This window comes from Cibotium barometz, chromosome 38 (genome assembly GCF_041138505.1).
Source record: "Cibotium barometz isolate CiBa-2024 chromosome 38, ASM4113850v1, whole genome shotgun sequence".
Classification (NCBI taxonomy): domain Eukaryota; kingdom Viridiplantae; phylum Streptophyta; class Polypodiopsida; order Cyatheales; family Cibotiaceae; genus Cibotium; species Cibotium barometz.
Window position 1 is genome coordinate 6,001,152 of NC_141083.1, and position 18,709 is coordinate 6,019,860.

The window sequence follows — 18,709 nt, forward strand, 5'->3', positions numbered from 1 at the left end:
CACTCTTTCTTGGTGACCTCCCTGAAGGGTTGTTGAGGATACATTTGGGGGTCCCAAGCAATTTAGTTTTATCCACAACTCTAGCCTCGTTGGATCCCCGTCAAGATGTTAGAAGCTCAAGGCTTCTACAATGGAAGCCCTTTCGTTTGGGTTCCAAAAACCTCGTGGATTGCACCCTAATCTCTAAAGTCAAAGAGAGTCAAGTAGCGACTCCAAACCCCAGTTTGAGCCCAGCAGTTGACATCTCGATGGGTCCTAACCAAACTGCTGGAAGTGCAAGGTTTCTACCAAGGGAACTCCTACAATTGGTTCGGAGATCAAACAAAACCGCACCACAAACCTCGACAACTACACCATCAACAACTAAATCAATGATGGTGTGGATGTAACTATTTGGCTCTCCTAGCTCTATTTCACATGATGAAACCCATGCGCCGAAACCAGACATGTGGAAGAAGACATGGGGACAAGTTCTGTAAGGTTTGATTAAGAAAAAGCACCAATTTTGGTCAAAAAGCAAGAAAAAGTGAAAAGTCAAACTAGGTTGACCACGAGCCAAGAGCACCATTGGAAAGAGGAGACTGAGCTGGACCAAAAAAGCTAAAAGTTGCGTTTTCAAAAAGTAGCTCCAGGTCCAAAAAACAAGGCCCTGAAGCTAGAAAAGCAAAACAAGAACTTTTGACTATAGTTGAGTAATATTTTATTTTTAAAAAGACCAAAAGCAAAGTAAAAGGCAAAAGCATCACTTTTTGGCAAAAAGCAAGGCTTCCCCAAGTATCAAAGAAGCATGAGCCTTTGTTTGAGCATCAACTTGAAGAAGAACCTCTTCATCGCATTGCCATCTTCGTTGAAGCATGGAGATTATCTTCTCCATCATTATCTACTTTATCATGAACCAAACCATGGAGTTTTTCAGCGTTGCCCGTTGATTTCAGAGTGCCTCCATCGGCTGTAGTGCCATGACATCACATGTCCATACGGCTGCACGGATCCATACGGACATGTACGGACAAAAAATCAAAAACACTGAAAATTTCAGAAACCCTAAAACTGCTCCAAAAATCCTAAAAACTGTTTTTTGGAGGTTTTTATCACCCGAAAACCATTAAAACAAGCTTAATATCAGTTTTCTTGCCAGAAAGAGCTTTTCCATGGTTTTCTTCATTGACAAGGTTGGAGGAGTTGTGGAGATTACTTATGGGATGAGCGAGTGATTCTTGGACTTGGATTTGGTTCTGGACTTGGATCTCGACTTGGATATGGATTTGGACTTGGACTTGGACTTGGACTTCGATTTGGATATGGACTTGGACTTGGACTTTGATTTGGACTTGGACTTGGATCTGGAACTCGGACTTGGATCTGGAACTTAGACTTGGACTTGGACTTGGCTTGGATTTGGACTTGGACTTGGATTTGGATCTGGAACTTGGACTTGGATTTGGATCTGGAACTTGGACTTGGACATTGGATTCATTGGATATTGGATATTGGATATGGACCCTGGTACTACCCCGGTGAGAGATTCTTGTGGGTCATTCCGGTGGTGTGCTCGGCATGAGAGATCTCGTGCCTTGACACTAACTTTGACTTAGGGATTCTACATCGGCATATTTGTTTGCTTTTGTATTCATTGATTGTATTGATCCTGGCTAGCGTGCCTGTGCATTGTTCCTAAATAAATTCTTGAAAGGGGGCAGGGCGTGTTCCCCGCTCAGTGTGGTGTACTGTGCAAGATCTCTATTCCCTTTTCTCTCTGTCCTCTCTCTCTCTCTCTCTCTCTGTATATCTTTATCTCTTAGACACGTGGTTGAGTCTGTCACAATGCACGTCTTGCTGGGGTTAGAGTGGAGACTGGAAGCTGTGCCTCCAACGCCAACCCCAAAGCTTAAGCATTAATGGAGAGCAAGGACTACTTTTAGAGAAGTTAGAAGAGTCCGTGGACACCAAGCAAGAGGCAGTACCTTGTCCATGTGGAGTGGCCTTACTCATACTTGTTCCCATCACACGAGTCACGTATGGCGCTAAACCTCCAAGAAAGGCATGCACACACTCTGCCATGGCACCGCCGAGCAACCCCAAGGCTCAAATGCACCATCATGTCCCCACAACACCCCTGTGTGCCATGCTGCAACACCAACTCACTGGAAAGACAAAGCTCAATCAAGCGCGCTAGCAAAAGTCGACAGGGGTGACGTCAAAGCTGTCATTATGGACGGGCAAGCGGTTGTCCGCCTTCGCTACATGAGCCCACACGGTAAGCCGGAACCCTTAAAAGCCGCATTGTACATATGTAACGTAACCACTCCTACCAATTGTACAAACACATATACCCGCGAATGATGAGAAATTTAAAAAAAAAAACCAAAAACAACTAAAAACTAAATAAACACGTGCACACACACAAAGCACAAACAACCCGCACATGCACCTACACTTGCGTGCATGTGCACGCACAAAACACCCACAACACAAACACTTGCATGTGCACACACAACACGCGCAACACAGACGTGCATGTGCACCCACTTGCATGCACATGCACACATTCACATACGCACGCGCGCACACACACATGCATGCACACACTCACTAAAAAACAAAAGCCCGCATCAACACACCTACTACCCACACATACACACAATCTCCATTTATCTACACACTATACACCGCACACACACGCGAGTGGTCAAATTGGCGCTCCACGAGATTTCTGGGTGGCTCTCTCCTATTTCTTGCAGGCACACGACAATTCTTCCATAGGTAAGGAGAGAGAGAGAGAGAGAGAGAGTTGTATTAACTTCTTCAAAAGGCCAAAATGACGTATCAGACCAAAAAGGTTACATCATATCCACGAGATACATCATCCTAGGTACAAAATAGTAATACAGAAAGATAACAAAAATCTGGAACTATAAAATCTGATCTAGGTACATGAGCAGAGAGCTCTCATATCACCCTAATACATCCCTCATGGGCCGTTGTGACATGGTGCTCAAGGTGGAAAAACTGAGCCGGCGCGAGAAGGTCTTGCTATGATGGGAGATCATGGCCCGGATCCTTCTGTGGTGGCGTGGTTGTGGGCGAGGGCCATGGGGTCTGGGGCGTCGAGCTTTGCATAACTCAGTGGCTATGTCGAGTGTCACACCTCTTGGCCGAGCTCGTGCACTAGCTTGTGGTCTGGGTATGGTGGGTGGATCGGCCCTCTAAGTGCTAGTATGGAAGAAGTCGGTGAGAGCTCTCTGTGCTGGTCCTTGAGCAAGTACAGTTGATCTGGATCTCACTAAAGACTCCCTGTGTCTGCGGAGCTCTAGAAGAAAAAGTCCCAGGCATCTCTGATCCGAGAAGTCCATGATCTTGGAAAGTGGCCCGAGCTCGGAAGAGGCAGTGGAACCTCCCCTGAATCTCATAGTATATAGGGCATCAGCATATGTAATGGTCCTCTGTCTCGGGGTTTGTGTGACAGAGCTGGCATATCTTGTCCTTCGGTGCGGCCGCCTTGGGCCCATGTATGGCAGTCTCCACTCTCAGCTGGTGGGACGAGGTGCGGATCTGGCCAATCACACATCTCACCCCAGGGTCCAAATGATAGGTGTGTGTCCATGTAGCGTGGCCGGATGATGAAACCATCCTCTGTCAAGCATAGGAGGTGATTTCTGTAGAAGGCCCTCTTCGTCCCGAGTTGACGATTAGGTGAACTCCATGTCCTGTGAGTATCCAGTTTGACAATGTCCTTCCTGATAACCCTGTTCCGCTCTGTGCGGCTGAGAGCAAATGACGGGCCTCTATGCTATAGCCTGTACTGGAACGGGGGGAGTGCCTCCATTTGCATGCTGTGCATGCCAAACCAAGTGCCTACTTGTGCATACCAGTACCCTGATCTCCCTCGAGTGTCAAGTGTCTCGAGGACTCTAGGGCTAGCTGGGGGTATCTATCTAGTGGAAGCTCCCATAGCCTGTGTCAGTATGTCAGTCTGGAATAGAGCCTCTGTCACTATCGGTGCAGCCCTCATCTCTGTCCTTCTCCTCCAACTCTGGCCTTGGAACTCCAACCACAATGAAATCAGTCAAATCATAAGACTCCATCATTACCTTCCAGATGCCATAGTTGGTCCCGTCCAACTGTCGGTCCACCGGGAATGTCGGGAGGGTGGGGATCTTCACATGCTTCTCAGCTGTCTCGAGCAAATCTGCCATCTCGGGGGTTCACAAGGTCTTGTGAAGGGAGGGTGGGCGAGAAAAAAAACGAATAAGAGGCTGCAACTGCTATGCAAGGTGGCTGTCCAGCAATGACCGCCTTCTACTTGCTTCTCCACACACGTCCGAACAGCCGAGAAATTATCCAATCAGCACCAAAAAAAGCAAATCTTCAAGCTCTCACTGTCTCCAAGCTTCAAGCCACCAAGCAAATCTTCAAGCTCTCACTGTCTCCAAGCTTCAAGCCACCAGGGCTCTGATACCATGTTGGAATGGGCAGCAGAAATGAGACAAACTGTTGTGAGAAAGAAAACGCAGAACTGTAGGAGAGAGAGAAGCTGTATAAAATCTACTATATACACAAGTGATCCAGTACAAAGCTGGTGTGGGGGGCAAGGCATGCATATATACTACCTGGGCAGCCAGTCGGCCAGTAGGAATTGAAATAAGTCGGCCAGTGTAAGATCAGGTCGGCTAGAAGAAAACAGTCTCCCACGACCAGAAAAGCAGGGAAAAAATGGACATTGAGGAAAAATGGAGAAAACTCCTATCCGGGCGGGCATACCCACAACAGAGGCCCTCACTTCCTTCTGAGTAATATGTTACAGATAGGGGATGACTACTAACATGAGCACCCCTGGTATATGAGGCTAGACCAACACCTTGACCTTACCCCAGCCTAGCTATGGCTTCCCATACCACCGCAGGTCATGCCTCCAAGGTGTGTAGGTAGAGCCCAAGGTCGAGGCCTTGCTTCGGTCTCTATCCAATCCCCCCTATGAGGCATGCCAATAATTCGTAATATAGGCTTGGGGCTAATAATAAAACATGAAAGCACACTTATTACTATTTATAGTTATATAAAGGCCTTCTCATTAACCCATGTCAATGCGCCCATAAGTCACTTATTCCTTGTGTGTCCCTTCTCGGGCCGCCCTAGGCATAAGCCTAGCCTCAAATTATATGCCACTTTTTGTTTTGTATTGAATTCTTGAAAACATTCTTCGCTATTGTACATCATGCATGTGAATTGAATACTTAACTTGTTTATTTGATAATCTTAATTTAAAGGGTAAAATAGTTTTCAATATCATTTTACAACTTTTTCTTCTTATGTAGGTGCCTCATGAGGGACCCATGTGTGACCTGCTTTGGTCGGATCCTGACGATCGTTGCGGGTGGGGCATTTCACCTCGTGGTGCTGGGTACACATTTGGTCAGGATATTGCTGAGCAATTCAATCATGTTAATGGTTTGGATTTGGTTGCTCGTGCACATCAGCTGGTTATGGAAGGTTTTAATTGGTGTCAGGTGTGCTCTCTCTCACATCCACTCTTCTATTGACTATTTTCATTCCTTTGGTGTTTCTTATTGTATGATATATCTTACACTAGGGTTTGCATCCAGGATATGGTTTGATTTATTGGCTGTGCTGCAAAACCATAGAGCATGTTTGTATGCTTATTGTCGTGAGATTCTTTGAGAAGTTTTCTCTTCATTATCTTATGAACGCAGGATAGTTGTAGGGCTTTACATGTGGCTCATTCCCCACAAGAACTTGACCAATTGGGCCAAGGATGTAATGAAGCAACAACTTAGGGTGCACATGCATAAATGGGTCTAGGCACATGGGCTTAGGACATCTCTATACATGTGGGATTAAGGCACATGTGGCCTTGGGACTATAAAGGCACATTGCCTATGTACTTTGTACCCTTTTTATGACCTTTTGGTCCTTTTTGGACAATCTTGGAGCCTTTTGGCTTACATAGATTTGGACTTATGAAAGGCTATTTCCATCCTCTTGGTGAGAGGCTAAATCACTTAGGCCTTGTGGATTTCTATGTGATTATCATCTTAATTATATGCAATCTTTCATGGTGATTTCTCATATCTCAGCGTCATTTCAATTGGTATCGGAGCTTTGCTTTGATCTTGGTCGTTTGGCTTTGATTTTGGTGGTGATTAAGACTCAATCATTTTTGGATTAAGTTTTACACAGTTTTTCAAGATTACTATTATCTTGATTTGTCGTCGGGATCAACATTGAAATTAGTGTTAATCATTTTTGAATCTATGCTAATCACCATTTTTTAGAAATCCTATTCTTTGAGTTTAGTGCACAGTTTCTTGATTATTGATTTTCTGTGATCAAATCTTTCCGTAAATCTTAGTTTTCTTCATCATTTGCCTAGTTTCTGGGAAATCTTGGCAATTTGGAGGGAATTGTTGGTTATTGTGTAAATCTTGGTGTAGAGTTTATCAAGAAAGTGTGAAGACTACAATTCTATTGCAGATTTGAGTAGATATATGTGAAGATTGCAGTTCTGTAGTAGATTTAACCAGATCTATGTGAAGATTACAATTGTGTTAAAGATTTATGCGGACTTATGTGCAGTTTATAGTTCTGTTTCAGATTTAGGCAAATCATGCTGTGCAGAGTGCGGTTTGTAAGGTTATTAGTGAAGATTTGTAAAGTTTGCAAGATTATGTATAGAAATCAGTAAATCTTGGTGCAAACTTAAACAGTGAGTATTCTTGATTAAAACTTCTCTAATCTTGATCATTTCTTGCAAGTAGTTGTGTTTCTTTAAGAGAAATTGCAACAAATTCAAGAAACCATGATATTGTTAAAACTGATGTAAGAGAAGCAACATTAGTACATCTTGTTAGAAGAAATGCAAGATTATTGCAACAGTTGGTGATTAAGACTAGTTTGGACAATATTTTGGCATGAGAAATGCAACCTCGTGCAGCTCTTGGTACATTGTTGAACATATCATGGTGTAGATTCATTAAGTTTACAAAGAAAAGTCCGTAGAAGTGAAGATCTCGGTGTTGTCAGATTCATCTATGGGTGCAGGCCTACAATAGACTTCTAAAGTGTCACGATTTGTATGTATCAGATTCTCTCTTCATTGCTGATTCCTGTTGCAGATGCAAAGAGTAACCATCCAAGGGAACCCCTACCCTCGATTGGTTGCGACTCTTCGCCAAAGGATGTACCTCTTCATCGAATAGCCACATCCCTTCGACGAATGGTTGTATCCCTTGATGAATGGTTGTGCCTCTACATCAAATAGACACATCCCTTAGCCTAAAGTCGTATCCTTTCGTCTATTGTCATGTCCTTTCGTCAAAGGACATGCCTCTTCAAATGTGTCTCTTCATCTCCTATATAAGAGACCTATTGTACTCAGTTTAATATAACAAGTCAATTCAAGCTTCTCTCAAGTGTTCTCCTGAAGTCTCTTGTTCTTTAAGTTAAGTACTTAAGTAGTAATTAGTACACAATATGAAGGATTAACAACATAATTCTCACAGTGGTATCAGAGCAAATTTTTTTCCTACCCGTGGGTTGTGAAGCCCTCACCCTCTCTGCGGCACTCCCTCATCCACCCCTCTTCTCGGTGTTGTATGGAAGAAGCGGAGTGATGGTGGACTTGGCGTAAATCCTAGCTCATAGTGATGTAAACAAAAACAAAAAGGTTTCACACCCATACACACGCACCATGTGTATTGCAAAGAGGGAACCCTTGCTGCATACCCGGACTACCCTCCCTCCTTGCTGACCGGTGGTGTTAGGCGTTTGCAACATGGCGGGAACTTCCCCTCTCGCTGCCGAATATGGAACACCCCTCCCCCCCCCCTTCGCCTCGTTCGCTGCCAGTGTGAGCCCTTTCTTGCTTGGAGCAGCTGCCGGCCCTGAGTCCTCGCCGCCGAATAGCACCCTTCGAAGCGGCGCACCCTCCAGTCGGCGACACGTCACCTTTGCACCTTCAAAAAAAAAAACACAAAATTTTAATATGTACCATTGCCAGGTGGGTCTCTCTTAAAAAAAAAAAAAAACAAACAACCAACGGGCGTGCGCTGGTGTGAACCGCCACCCCTTGGCGATTCGGCAACCACCATCCGCTCCCCCCTCCCCCCCCCCCGGCTGTCAGGATGCCGCCTTCTTCATGCTCAACCCCCTTCTTCCCAGCGATTCGGCAACCATCCTCCCGGCTGTTCGTGGGTTCTTCTGGCTTTGCCCACACCACATAATCTGTGCGCTCTCGCCCTCTACGTGCATGCTTCATGGTAAACTTTCCGGAGGAACCCGACATCATGCACATCTCTTACCTGAGTTACATCGACGAGATTCCCGAGGCTTTTCTTCCCGAACACAGCCGTCCTCGTGCCCCCACTCCGGAACCAGTGCCACTTCCCGCCGATGCTGGGTGGATTCCAAGTCTCTCGGCCTCTCCTACCCCAGTAACCTCGGCCTCTCAGGTGTACGGCATACATGTCAGCAGCCCGCATGTAACCGAACCCGACGCTTGGGCGATTTGGACTATTTTCCTCACCTGCGAGCCACTGCATCTTACTCATTTCGAGTACTTTCTGTCACGGTACCCTCAGTTGGCACACTTTCTTCCAGAGTGCAGTGTGGATGGCCTCCACAATATCTCCTCCACGCGCCCTCCTGTGACATTCTACTGCGAGATCTTCGTCCCCGATTATACTCCATTATCTCCGGTGCACAGTTCTTTGGCGGAACCAAACGAAGGAGTGGAAGAAGACGCAGTAACCTCCGAGGACGATCCCGAGGAAACTTCGAGTACGAGGATCCTGTTACTACCTCTCCAGCAGCTGCTTCTTCGATCCTACATTTCGGGTGGACCTTTCCTGCTTCACCTCAGTACTCTCTCTGAGTTCTCCAGATGTCGACTTCGCACGACAACGTGCCACCCGCCGATCCTCAGATGGAGGCCTTGCAGATGACCACTCTTCAACAACAGATGGAGGACTTGCACAAGGCCCTTTTCGACGGTATGGCATCAATGCGATCACAAATGGAAGACATGCAACAACGGCACCAACACCAGCGCGAGGGATCCAGGAAGTCACAGTGAGTGCGTCGTTCGCGTTCTCCAACATCATCATCGTTATCCTCGGTGGGCCAGCAGGATGATCCCTTAACTCCTCCCGATCCGACTGCCGAGGTAGACAATGTTGAACTCAAACTTTTGTATAAATTAATGACCACAGCACAAACACGAAAGATGGATATCAAGTTAGATGAGCCCTACAATGGCCTCCGCGATAAGCGGTTAATCGATCACTGGCTCTACAAGATAGAGGTTTATTACTTAAATACCGAATCGCCTGAAAATAAAAAGGTGGCATTGGCCAGTACCCTCTTGAAAGATACCGCCTTCCTTTGGTGGTGACGCAGGATTTCAGATGGCAAGTCTACACCAACGTGGGATAAATTTCGGAGTGCTCTTCGCAAGGCTTTTGAGCCTGCAAATGCGAACTTTCATGCCAGGTCTTCTCTCCGCCGCCTGAGTCAAACTGGCTCCGTGGCCGCGTACATCTCAGAGTTTCAAAAACTGGCTCTCGAGATAGAGACACTCAGTCCCTCTGACCAGCTTCACAGCTTTATTGACGGGCTTGAACCCACGATCCAAGACGAAGTCCATAAGTACAATCCTACCACCCTGGATGAAGCAATCTCGTATGTTGAGCGCATTAGTGATTACCGGCGTCCTCCCAGGAACTTTTCCTCCGGCGCCCGTTCCTACCAGCGGAATCGACCCAATGGGACTGGCCAACCCCAGCGTCCCAATTCTGGACAACCCAACTCTCGGCGACCATATTCTGGACAACAATCCTTCCAGCCGCGCTTTTCCGGGCAAGCTCCGGCGTCAAACGCAGGATCCTCTCAAACCAAATCCTCTGGCAGCAGAAACCGAGATCGGTCTCGACAGGACCGTCGTAGCAATGATCGGCGCAACTTCAAGCGAGAAACCCCTTTAGGACAGCAAACCTCTTCATCAACTGGCACTTCATCCCAACCTAGTCGCCCAGGCCTCTGTACAATTTGTTCTGGCGATCACTGGTGGTATGAATGTCCTCAGCGCCCTAAACCCTCCAACACTCGGCGCAATTCTAAGGTGGACAGTAGCCACCATGCTGATCATAACCCGCCTGCTGTGAAAAACAAGAACAAACAGATAGCTTGTTCTGTTCGCGTTTCTGAGATTGTCAGTACCCTGATGCTTAATGGCCAAAGTACCAACCCCGTTCCGGTGAATCTTTCCAAGCAGGTCCTTAGTCTTCTGGGTTTCATTGGCGACCATCCCATCAATGTGTTGGTGGACAGTGGTTGTTCCACTAATTTTGTGAGAACTTCTTTGATTCACAAGCTTCGTCTATAGACCCGACATTTTGTGGATGCTTTTCAAGTAGAGCTTGCTGATGGTTCCTTTCTTAATTGTAGCAAAAAGGTGCAACAGCTTCAGTTCCAGATTCAAGATTACCAAGATCACCTTAATTTTTCAGTGATGCCGTTGTCACATTATGACATGATATTGGGACAATCTTGGCTGTATCGATATGATCCGGTGATCAGCTTTCGTTCTCATTCAATCTAGCTATATCATGATGGTCGAAAGCTGGAACTTCATGGCCTTTTCAGTGCCAAACCTATCACTGTTGTTTCTGCCCTGCAAGTCAAACGCCTCGTCCGCAAACGTGACTGTACAACATCCCTGGTCATGTTACGGGAGATTGAAGCGGAAACTAGTGAGCAATCTCAAGCCTCGTCATCAACAACTGCTTACTTGGAGCAACCCTTCTTCAGGCCTTTTCAGGATTTGTTTCCGAATGATCTTCCGACGACATTGCCTCCTCGTCGTCCTGTGGATCACCCGATTGATCTTATCCGAGGTCAACCTCCTCCAACCCGAGCTTCATACCGTGTTTCTTACTCTGAATCTCAGGAGATACAAAAGCAAGTACAGGAGTTGCTGGACAAAGGTCACATCCGTCCCAGCAAAAGTCCCTTCGGAGTCCCGGTTTTGCTTGTCAAAAAGAAGGATGGATCAATGCGGCTTTGCATTGATTACCGTGCTCTCAACAAGCTGACAATCAAGAACAAATTCCCTTTGCCTCGCATCGATGAGTTGTTCGACCAACTACTTGGTGCTAAGGTGTTTTCCAAGATTGATTTGAAGTCCGGCTATCATCAAATTCGTATCCGTAATGGTGATGAATACAAGACAGCCTTTCGGACAAAATATGGCCATTATGAATTCTTGGTCATACCTTCTGGGTTAACCAATGCTCCGGCCACTTTCATGACCCTGATGAATGAGATTTTTGGGCCATACTTGGACAAGTTTGTGATCGTTTATCTCGATGATATTCTGGTTTTTAGCCGATCACAAAGAGCATTTACAGATTGTCTTTGAAGTACTACGCACCAATGTGCTGTACATCAACAAAAAGAAGAGCGAATTTTTCAAGAACCATGTGGAAATGACCATATTATCCTTGTTCCAGAAGTAATTCTTGACGTGCGACAGAAGGAAACAAGAAAGTTGACTACAAAATTTCTTGTGAAGTGGATGGATTTGGATGAGTCTGATTCCACTTGGCAAACACAGCAGTACCCTAATCTTCTTCAAGAGTTCTTTGACAAAGAGGAGACGTGCGCAACCACCTGCGTGCAGTCGCCTGTGCGCAATCGTCTCTAGCAGGATGAAGAGATGGCTAGGTGCAGTTGCCTATGTGTAGCCGCTTGCAAAGCAAGGAGAGAGATGGGAGAAGAACCTAGGCGCAGTCACCTGCAAGGCAAGAGGATGGTGGCCTGTGCGCAGCCGCCTGTAGAGCAAAATGAAGAGAGACCTGTGCGCAAGAGCAAGCAGAGTCTCCTGTGGGCCAGCGTCGAATCCCTTAAGGTGGTCATGCACAGCTGCCTATATACAAGAGGAGTATCACGCCTGATTTGCATGGAGAGGCACACGATGAACAGCTGGCCGGCCCTCCTGAATCGCATGGAGGCGGCCAGTTCCAATATCCCAAGGGTAGGTGGCCATGCACCCACCCCCACACACATGATTAAGTGAGGGGCTCCGTCCCCACCATGGCCCATATGTGGGTGCCCACCGGCACTATATGAGATATTGGGGAGGGTGCCCACTCATTAATGAGTGTGAACCTGCAACCTTATAAAAACAAAGGTTAAAAAGAATGCTATAAAATAAACAAATGCAATATACTTCCACCTGTTCACACGCAACAAAACTCGTCAGAAGACAGAGCAAACTTCACGACTCACTGCCAAGCGTCCCCGCTCAGTAAGTGGCATGTCAATTAGGCAAACACTAGATAGAATACAAGTCATGCAAAGACAGTTCTAGGCATGCAAACATGAATGCATGTGCAAACAGTATCATGGACGTATCTCCCGTTCATGGAACAAGTACTAATTATTTCTGTCGGGCACAATGATGGCACGACAGAAAACTTAAATCCCGGTCTTCCTATGGAATGACAGTCCCATAGGTAAGACACAGATCCAGGCATGAGCCTTCCTATGGAGTGACAGTAACATAGGCAAAACACGGCACATATACTGGCTCTTCCATGGCGTGACAATCCCATGGGTAGAACACATTCTAGGTCATGCACGGGTGGCACCAGTCTGGCTCCCGTCCATACAACACCATCCTGCTAACACACGGGTGGCACCAATTTGGCTCCCGTCCATGTTATGCAAAATACTGGCCCCTTGACATGAGATACCGGCCTGGCCTCAAGTGAACAAGACACAGATCTGGAGATGGACCAAATGGTCGGCCAATTGGTGACATCCCCTCGGGCTTCTAAAGAGTTGTCCTCAATTGAAAAGCCTCAAGATATGCCTGCAACAAGTGTGGGTAGTCAACAAAATAATCTTCATTTACCCACTTTGCATCAATGTAATTCTTGAACTTCACAAGGTATCTCCTGGAAAGCTTTCCGTAGGTAGCCTTCTCTCCTTGTGAAAGGCAATTTGCTCTGGCCGGAGGATCTCCTCAAGCTCATCAATCTGTGGCGGATCTTCTGTGACAAGGTCGTCAGGATTTGGCCCGACATACTTCCGCAAAAGACTCACATGAAATGCATTGTGAATCTTCCAATGACTAGGTAAAGCAAGCCTGTATGACACTTCATTGATCTTTTGAATCACCTTGAAGGGTCCATAATAACGAGTAAAGGCTACATCCAAGTCACGTACATACTCATCAGCTGCAAAAATCTCATCCTTTGTACGAAGGATGGGTGGCAAGACCACTCTCCCATAAATAATCTCAAATGGGGCCTTTCCCGTGGAGGCATGCACCGTATTGTTGTAGGCAAATTCAACAAGTGGAAGATATTTCTCCCATGCAGTCTTTTGATCTGCCACATAACACTTCAACAAATCCAACACGGCTGAATTTGCAGCCTCACTTTGACCATCCGTTTTGCGGGTGATAGGCTGAAAGCAATGCTTTCCCATGGCTGCAAGGGAATAGGCAATGGTTGTAGCAAACCTGGAGGCTTCTGCCTATCAAATTTCACCTTTTGGCAGGTGACACATGCACGCACATATGCCTCAATGTCTCTATGCATGCTTGGCCAAAAGAAATATCTCTCAATCATGCGTGTAGTAGGCATGATACCTCTATGACCAGCATAAGGTGGAGCGTGACATTCCTCCATAACCTTTGGACGCATATCCTTCACCACACATAAGCAATTATCCTTCATAAGATAACCCTCTTTGATCACATAAGAGCCATGTGAGTGACCAGCCATCAAATCAGTCCAAATATGACAAAAATCAGCATCCAAATGATACAAATCACGCATAGTAGTCAATTCCCCATGTGAGGCTACTGAAATTGCAGCCACATATGGCCTCCTGGACAATGCATCTGCTACCAAATTCTTCTTTATTGCTTTATTAATATGGATGTGTGATACAATAGGTATGGAATCTCCCTCTTTGCCAGCATGATCAACACTACCCTGCATATCGGGAACTGCATGCACATTAGGCTTAGACTGCTTGTCCTCTTGCATCTTGCTTACGTTTGGGGCATTGCCGAAACATATGCTCTTTGCTTCCACATGCAAAACATTTCCCCTCTTTCGCATATTGCTCCCTTTGCTCAGGAGTCAAGCCAAACCTGTTCTTGAGCACACAATCCATGGATGAGGTATTTTCAGCTTTACCTCCCTTCTGGATCTCCCGGAAGCTCTTTTTAGGTGGCTGTCCACCTTTTTGCAGATTTGGGACAGCCTTATCTTTGCCCTTTGAATCCCCTTGATCTTGCTTAATTTTGAGCACCAATTACTCCGTAGCAAGAGCAGAGGCTATAAGCTGTTGCAAAGTGTGCTTCGGGTGCAATTCAATGCCCGAACGATAAGCTGGTTGCAATCCGGAGCAAAACTTCCTCTTTCTTTTATCCTCAGTGATTAGCATAAAAGGAGTTACCTCAAGCAACACTTTCCAAGACTTATTAACATACTGCTGCACACTTTCATTATCTCTTTGCTCAAGTCTATCCCACTTTTGGGTGAGAGTTTGCTCCACATTAGGTGGCAAGAACTGGGCATAAAATCTGTCCTTAAATTCTTTCCAAGTGCAAATGGGGTCTTTGGTGGTCTTTTCAGTGATCCACCAATGAGCGGCGGTCCCCTTCAAGAACATGTTAGCATGGTGTACTTTTTACTTCACAGTGAAGTCCTCATCACTAAAAGCAATATCAAACTGTGCCACAAATGCTAGCACCTTGGAAGCATCATGCTCTCCATGAAAAACATCAAACTTAACGGACTTGTCACCTGCTTTGAATTCCTTGAGTTTTCTGGCATGAGGCTCATGGTCCTCTCTTTTTCTTTTCCCCTTATCCAACGAGGCAGTCCTATCTGCATGGGCTCCATGGGCCATCATGGAGGTTTCATGAAGCACGGTGGCATGTGCTCCACGAACCTGAAAATCTGATGCATGTGACCTTCCTGCATAAGGCAATGTCTCTCCATGAGACAACTCAGTAGGCAAAGCTCTTCTATTTGCAGACCTGTCAACCCCTCCATGGGATACATGCCTTGATTACATGTGACCATCATGCCCTCCACGAGCACTAGCATACATATACCTGTCACCCTTTGTGCCTTGTGGAGAAGATGCATGGCGAGAGGTGGCTGTCACCTCTTCCCTTTGCATAAATGACCTCAACCTTTGAGATGCGGGATCTCCATGCTTCAAGCGAGGTGGATTTCTGAATTTCAGCTCTCTATCTTCCCCCTCTTTAATATCACCTTTACGGAGGAGGTAGGAGAGTGCCAACTCCCTTGGCTTCTTGCCCACTTCTCGTGCCATGGACTCAAAAGTCATGTCCACCATTGCATCGGCTTTCTTGGCTTCAATGGCACTTTGTACATGGGGATCTTCATGCAGCTCTTGCTCTTGTGCCTGCAAAAGCTTTCTCATATGCTCCAATTCAGCCCTCATTGCATTAGGCTCCTCTTCTTGCATAATTGTCTTTCCACGAGACGGTTGTCCCCTCGAATCACTATCATTCACCCTCTCAAGGGGCTTGTGCCTTCCCTGCAAAGCATCAGAACCACACGAGGCACTTGATGGGCCCCTCGAATTAGGCACTTCCAAAGGATTGCCTTGGCTGTCCATTGTGTTAAGTGTGCTAGAAGCGGGGTGTCTAATACACATGTTCGTTTCCCCACTAAGAAGAGGGAAATAACCGTGCTTTGATACCAATGAAACCGATCCCGTCAAGTGGGAATAGACTCCGTTGGACACCCACACGCGTAATAGCACAACTTAAATATCACAATATAAATGGACAACTCAATAACAACTGAAAACTGAAATGAAATGAAATGATGATCAATGGACACCAGCACCGGGGCCGGAACGGGCCGACCCCCCCCCCCCCCCACCCCCCTCAATATATGATATATTATTGGGAGTATTTAAGTGATACAATGCTCCATGGGTTCAATGAACCAGATGATGTCCATGTACAATTGAAATGAATACAGTTACCAAACAAGAGACTTGAAGTAGACGTCGAAGGAGAGCGATCCACTTGAAGAAGTCTAGTCTCTACGGTCTCGTGCCTTCACTGGAATCCGCAGAGAGTGCCCCACTGGTGTTCCACGACCACGCACAAACAAGCGCTCCTGTACTAACGCCTGGCTCTCACGATCTCAGCACCCATGGACCGTGGTTCTCCAGAAGCTTGGACTACCCGGCATGGAACGAGTGTTAGTAGCAGAGAGTATCCCTTGTAAGATTTACACCAAAGACCTTTGCTTGAATCTCAATCCACTCACCTTGTAAAACAATGAATATGGCTTTCAGTAGTACTAGGCACCCACGTATGAAAAGAGAGAAGTCTTTATTACTGCTGTTGCTGCCAGCTTGAGAGATGGGGGAATGAATTGTCAGCAGTAGTTGCCCGACAGTACGGGAAGCTGGAGTCGCTTGTGCGCAATCTAGATAGAAGTCTTGTGTGTGCAGCCGCCTGCAAGGTGAGAGATGGAAACCTGTACGCAACCACGCAGCCGCCTGTGGTTGGGCAAGCGACAGAGGAGACCTGCGCAGCCACCTGCCGGGCAGCCGCCTGTGCGCAGTCGTCTCTAGCAGGATGAAGAGATGGCTAGGCGCAGTCGCCTATGTGCAGCCGTTTGCAAAGCAAGGAGAGAGATGGGAGAAGAACTTGTGCGCAGTCACCTGCAAGGCAAGAGGATGGTGGCTTGTGCGCAGCCGCCTGCAGAACAAAATGAAGAGAGACCTGTGCGCAAGAGCAAGCAGAGTCGCCTCTGGGCCAGCGTCGAATCCCCGAAGGTGGTCATGCATAGCCGCCTATATACAAGAGGAGTATCACGCCTGATTTGCATGGAGGGGCACACGACGAACAGCTGGCCGGCCCACCTGAATCGCATGGAGGCGGCCAGTTCCAAAGTCCCAAGGGTAGGTGGCCATGCATCCACCCCCACACACATGATTAAGTGAGGGGCTCCCTCCCCACCATGGCCCATACATGGGTGCCCATAATGAGTGCCCACCCTACCAAGGGCACTATGAGATATTGGGGAGGGTGCCCACTCATTAATGAGTGTGAACCTGCAACCTTATAAAAACAAAGGTTAAAAAGAATGCTATAAAATAAACAAATGCAATACACTTACCACTTGTTCACACGCAACAAAACTCGTCAGAAGACAGAGCAAACTTCATGACTCACTGGTAGGCGTCCCCGCTCAGTAAGTGGCACGTCAAACATGCAAACACTAGAATACAAGTCACGTGGAGACAGTTCCAGGCATGCAAACATGAATGTATGTGCAAACAGTATCATGGACATATCTCCCGTTCATGGAACAAGTACTAAACATTTCTGTCGGGCACAATGATGGCACGACAAAAAACATAAATCCCGGTCTTCCTATGGAGTGACAGTCCCATAGGTAAGACACAGATCTAGGCACGAGCCTCCCTATGGAGTGACAGTCCCATAGGCAAAACACGGCACATATACTGGCTCTTCCATGGCTGACAATCCCATGGATAGAACACATTCCAGGTCATACACGGGTGGCACCAGTCTGGCTCCCGTCCATACAACACCATCCTGCTAACATACGGGTGGCACCAGTCTGGCTTTCGTCCATGTTATGCAAAATACTTGCCCCTTCACATGAGACACCGGCCTGGCCTCAAGTGAACAAGACAGATCTGGAGATGGACCAAATGGTTGGCCAAATGGTGACAGCAAGCAACCTTGATGGACACAAGGCATAAATCAACAGAAATGATGCAAGAGAATGAAAGATTACAGTGTAATGTGCAAGATTGATTAGTTTCAAACAAGAGAATCAAAGATTACAATGTAATGCGCATGTTTCTAACCCTCAGTTTCAGCTTGATTTGTACAACCAACTAACCTTGCTAGGAATCGAACCCAGGTATAAACTAGTGTGCTCCATATACCACAAGGTTTGGGGTGTCGGCTGTTGGGGAGAAATATAGATCATTAATTGATTTAAATGCAAATTTTTTTTAAAAAAAATTAAGAAATGGCATGGAGTTTCAGTTTACAACAAGATTACTGTGCGGATGTGTTCAAACTTGATTCAATTGGTGTTTGGGTTGCAAACTTAAGCTTCATTAGACTAGTACATCTCAACAAAGAAGGGTTCAACAACTATAGCAAGGGGTGGAATTATTACATTCATAGTAGCACCTTTCACTTTCATAGATTCAGCTTGGCGAGCACTACTTTCGAGGGATCAATACCCACATTCACAATAGCACCGTTCACTTTCTCACAGGTGATGCATACTTTGGTTCGTCGACCATTTGTTGGAAAAGCTCACAAAGGGTCGATGTCAATGCTGAGCCTGGCTCTACCTCGGATCCTTGCCAAGCCTCTCTCTTGTACCTCCGAGGGTAACTGCCTTTGTGCGATCCAATCTCCAAGGGACCTGGCTAGTCCTATGCTCAAGGTGCCCCATGATACATGAGGTCGGGCCCCTGACATGTGGCCATTGGGTAAACGGATCAAGGCTACCGAAGCCGCTTCTCAAAGGCTGCCGGAGCTATTTGCCTCAGGGTCTGTTTGAGGTGATCCCAAGCGTGAAGTAAGTTGGCTGCAAATTAGTCCTCAAAAGTTGGACTAAAACCAGGG

The 18,709-nt window shown here is 46.6% G+C and overlaps 1 protein-coding gene across 6 annotated transcripts in view; it reads left to right on the plus strand.

The window, feature by feature from the left end:
• The window catches only part of LOC147616281 (serine/threonine-protein phosphatase PP2A-1 catalytic subunit-like), an 83,128-nt gene that overhangs the window by 38,815 nt on the left and 25,604 nt on the right, over nt 1-18,709 (plus strand). For 2 of the 6 annotated variants that reach the window (XM_086777349.1, XM_086777348.1), the window contains exon 5: nt 5,316-5,507. In XM_086777349.1, coding sequence (XP_086633475.1) covers nt 5,316-5,507 — 192 coding nt within the window. Of the gene's footprint in view, nt 1-5,315; nt 5,508-5,603; nt 6,058-6,612; nt 6,726-7,102; nt 7,424-18,709 lie in introns of those variants that run through there. The other 4 variants (XR_015262471.1, XR_015262470.1, XM_086777351.1 and 1 more) reach the window with 4 other exon arrangements.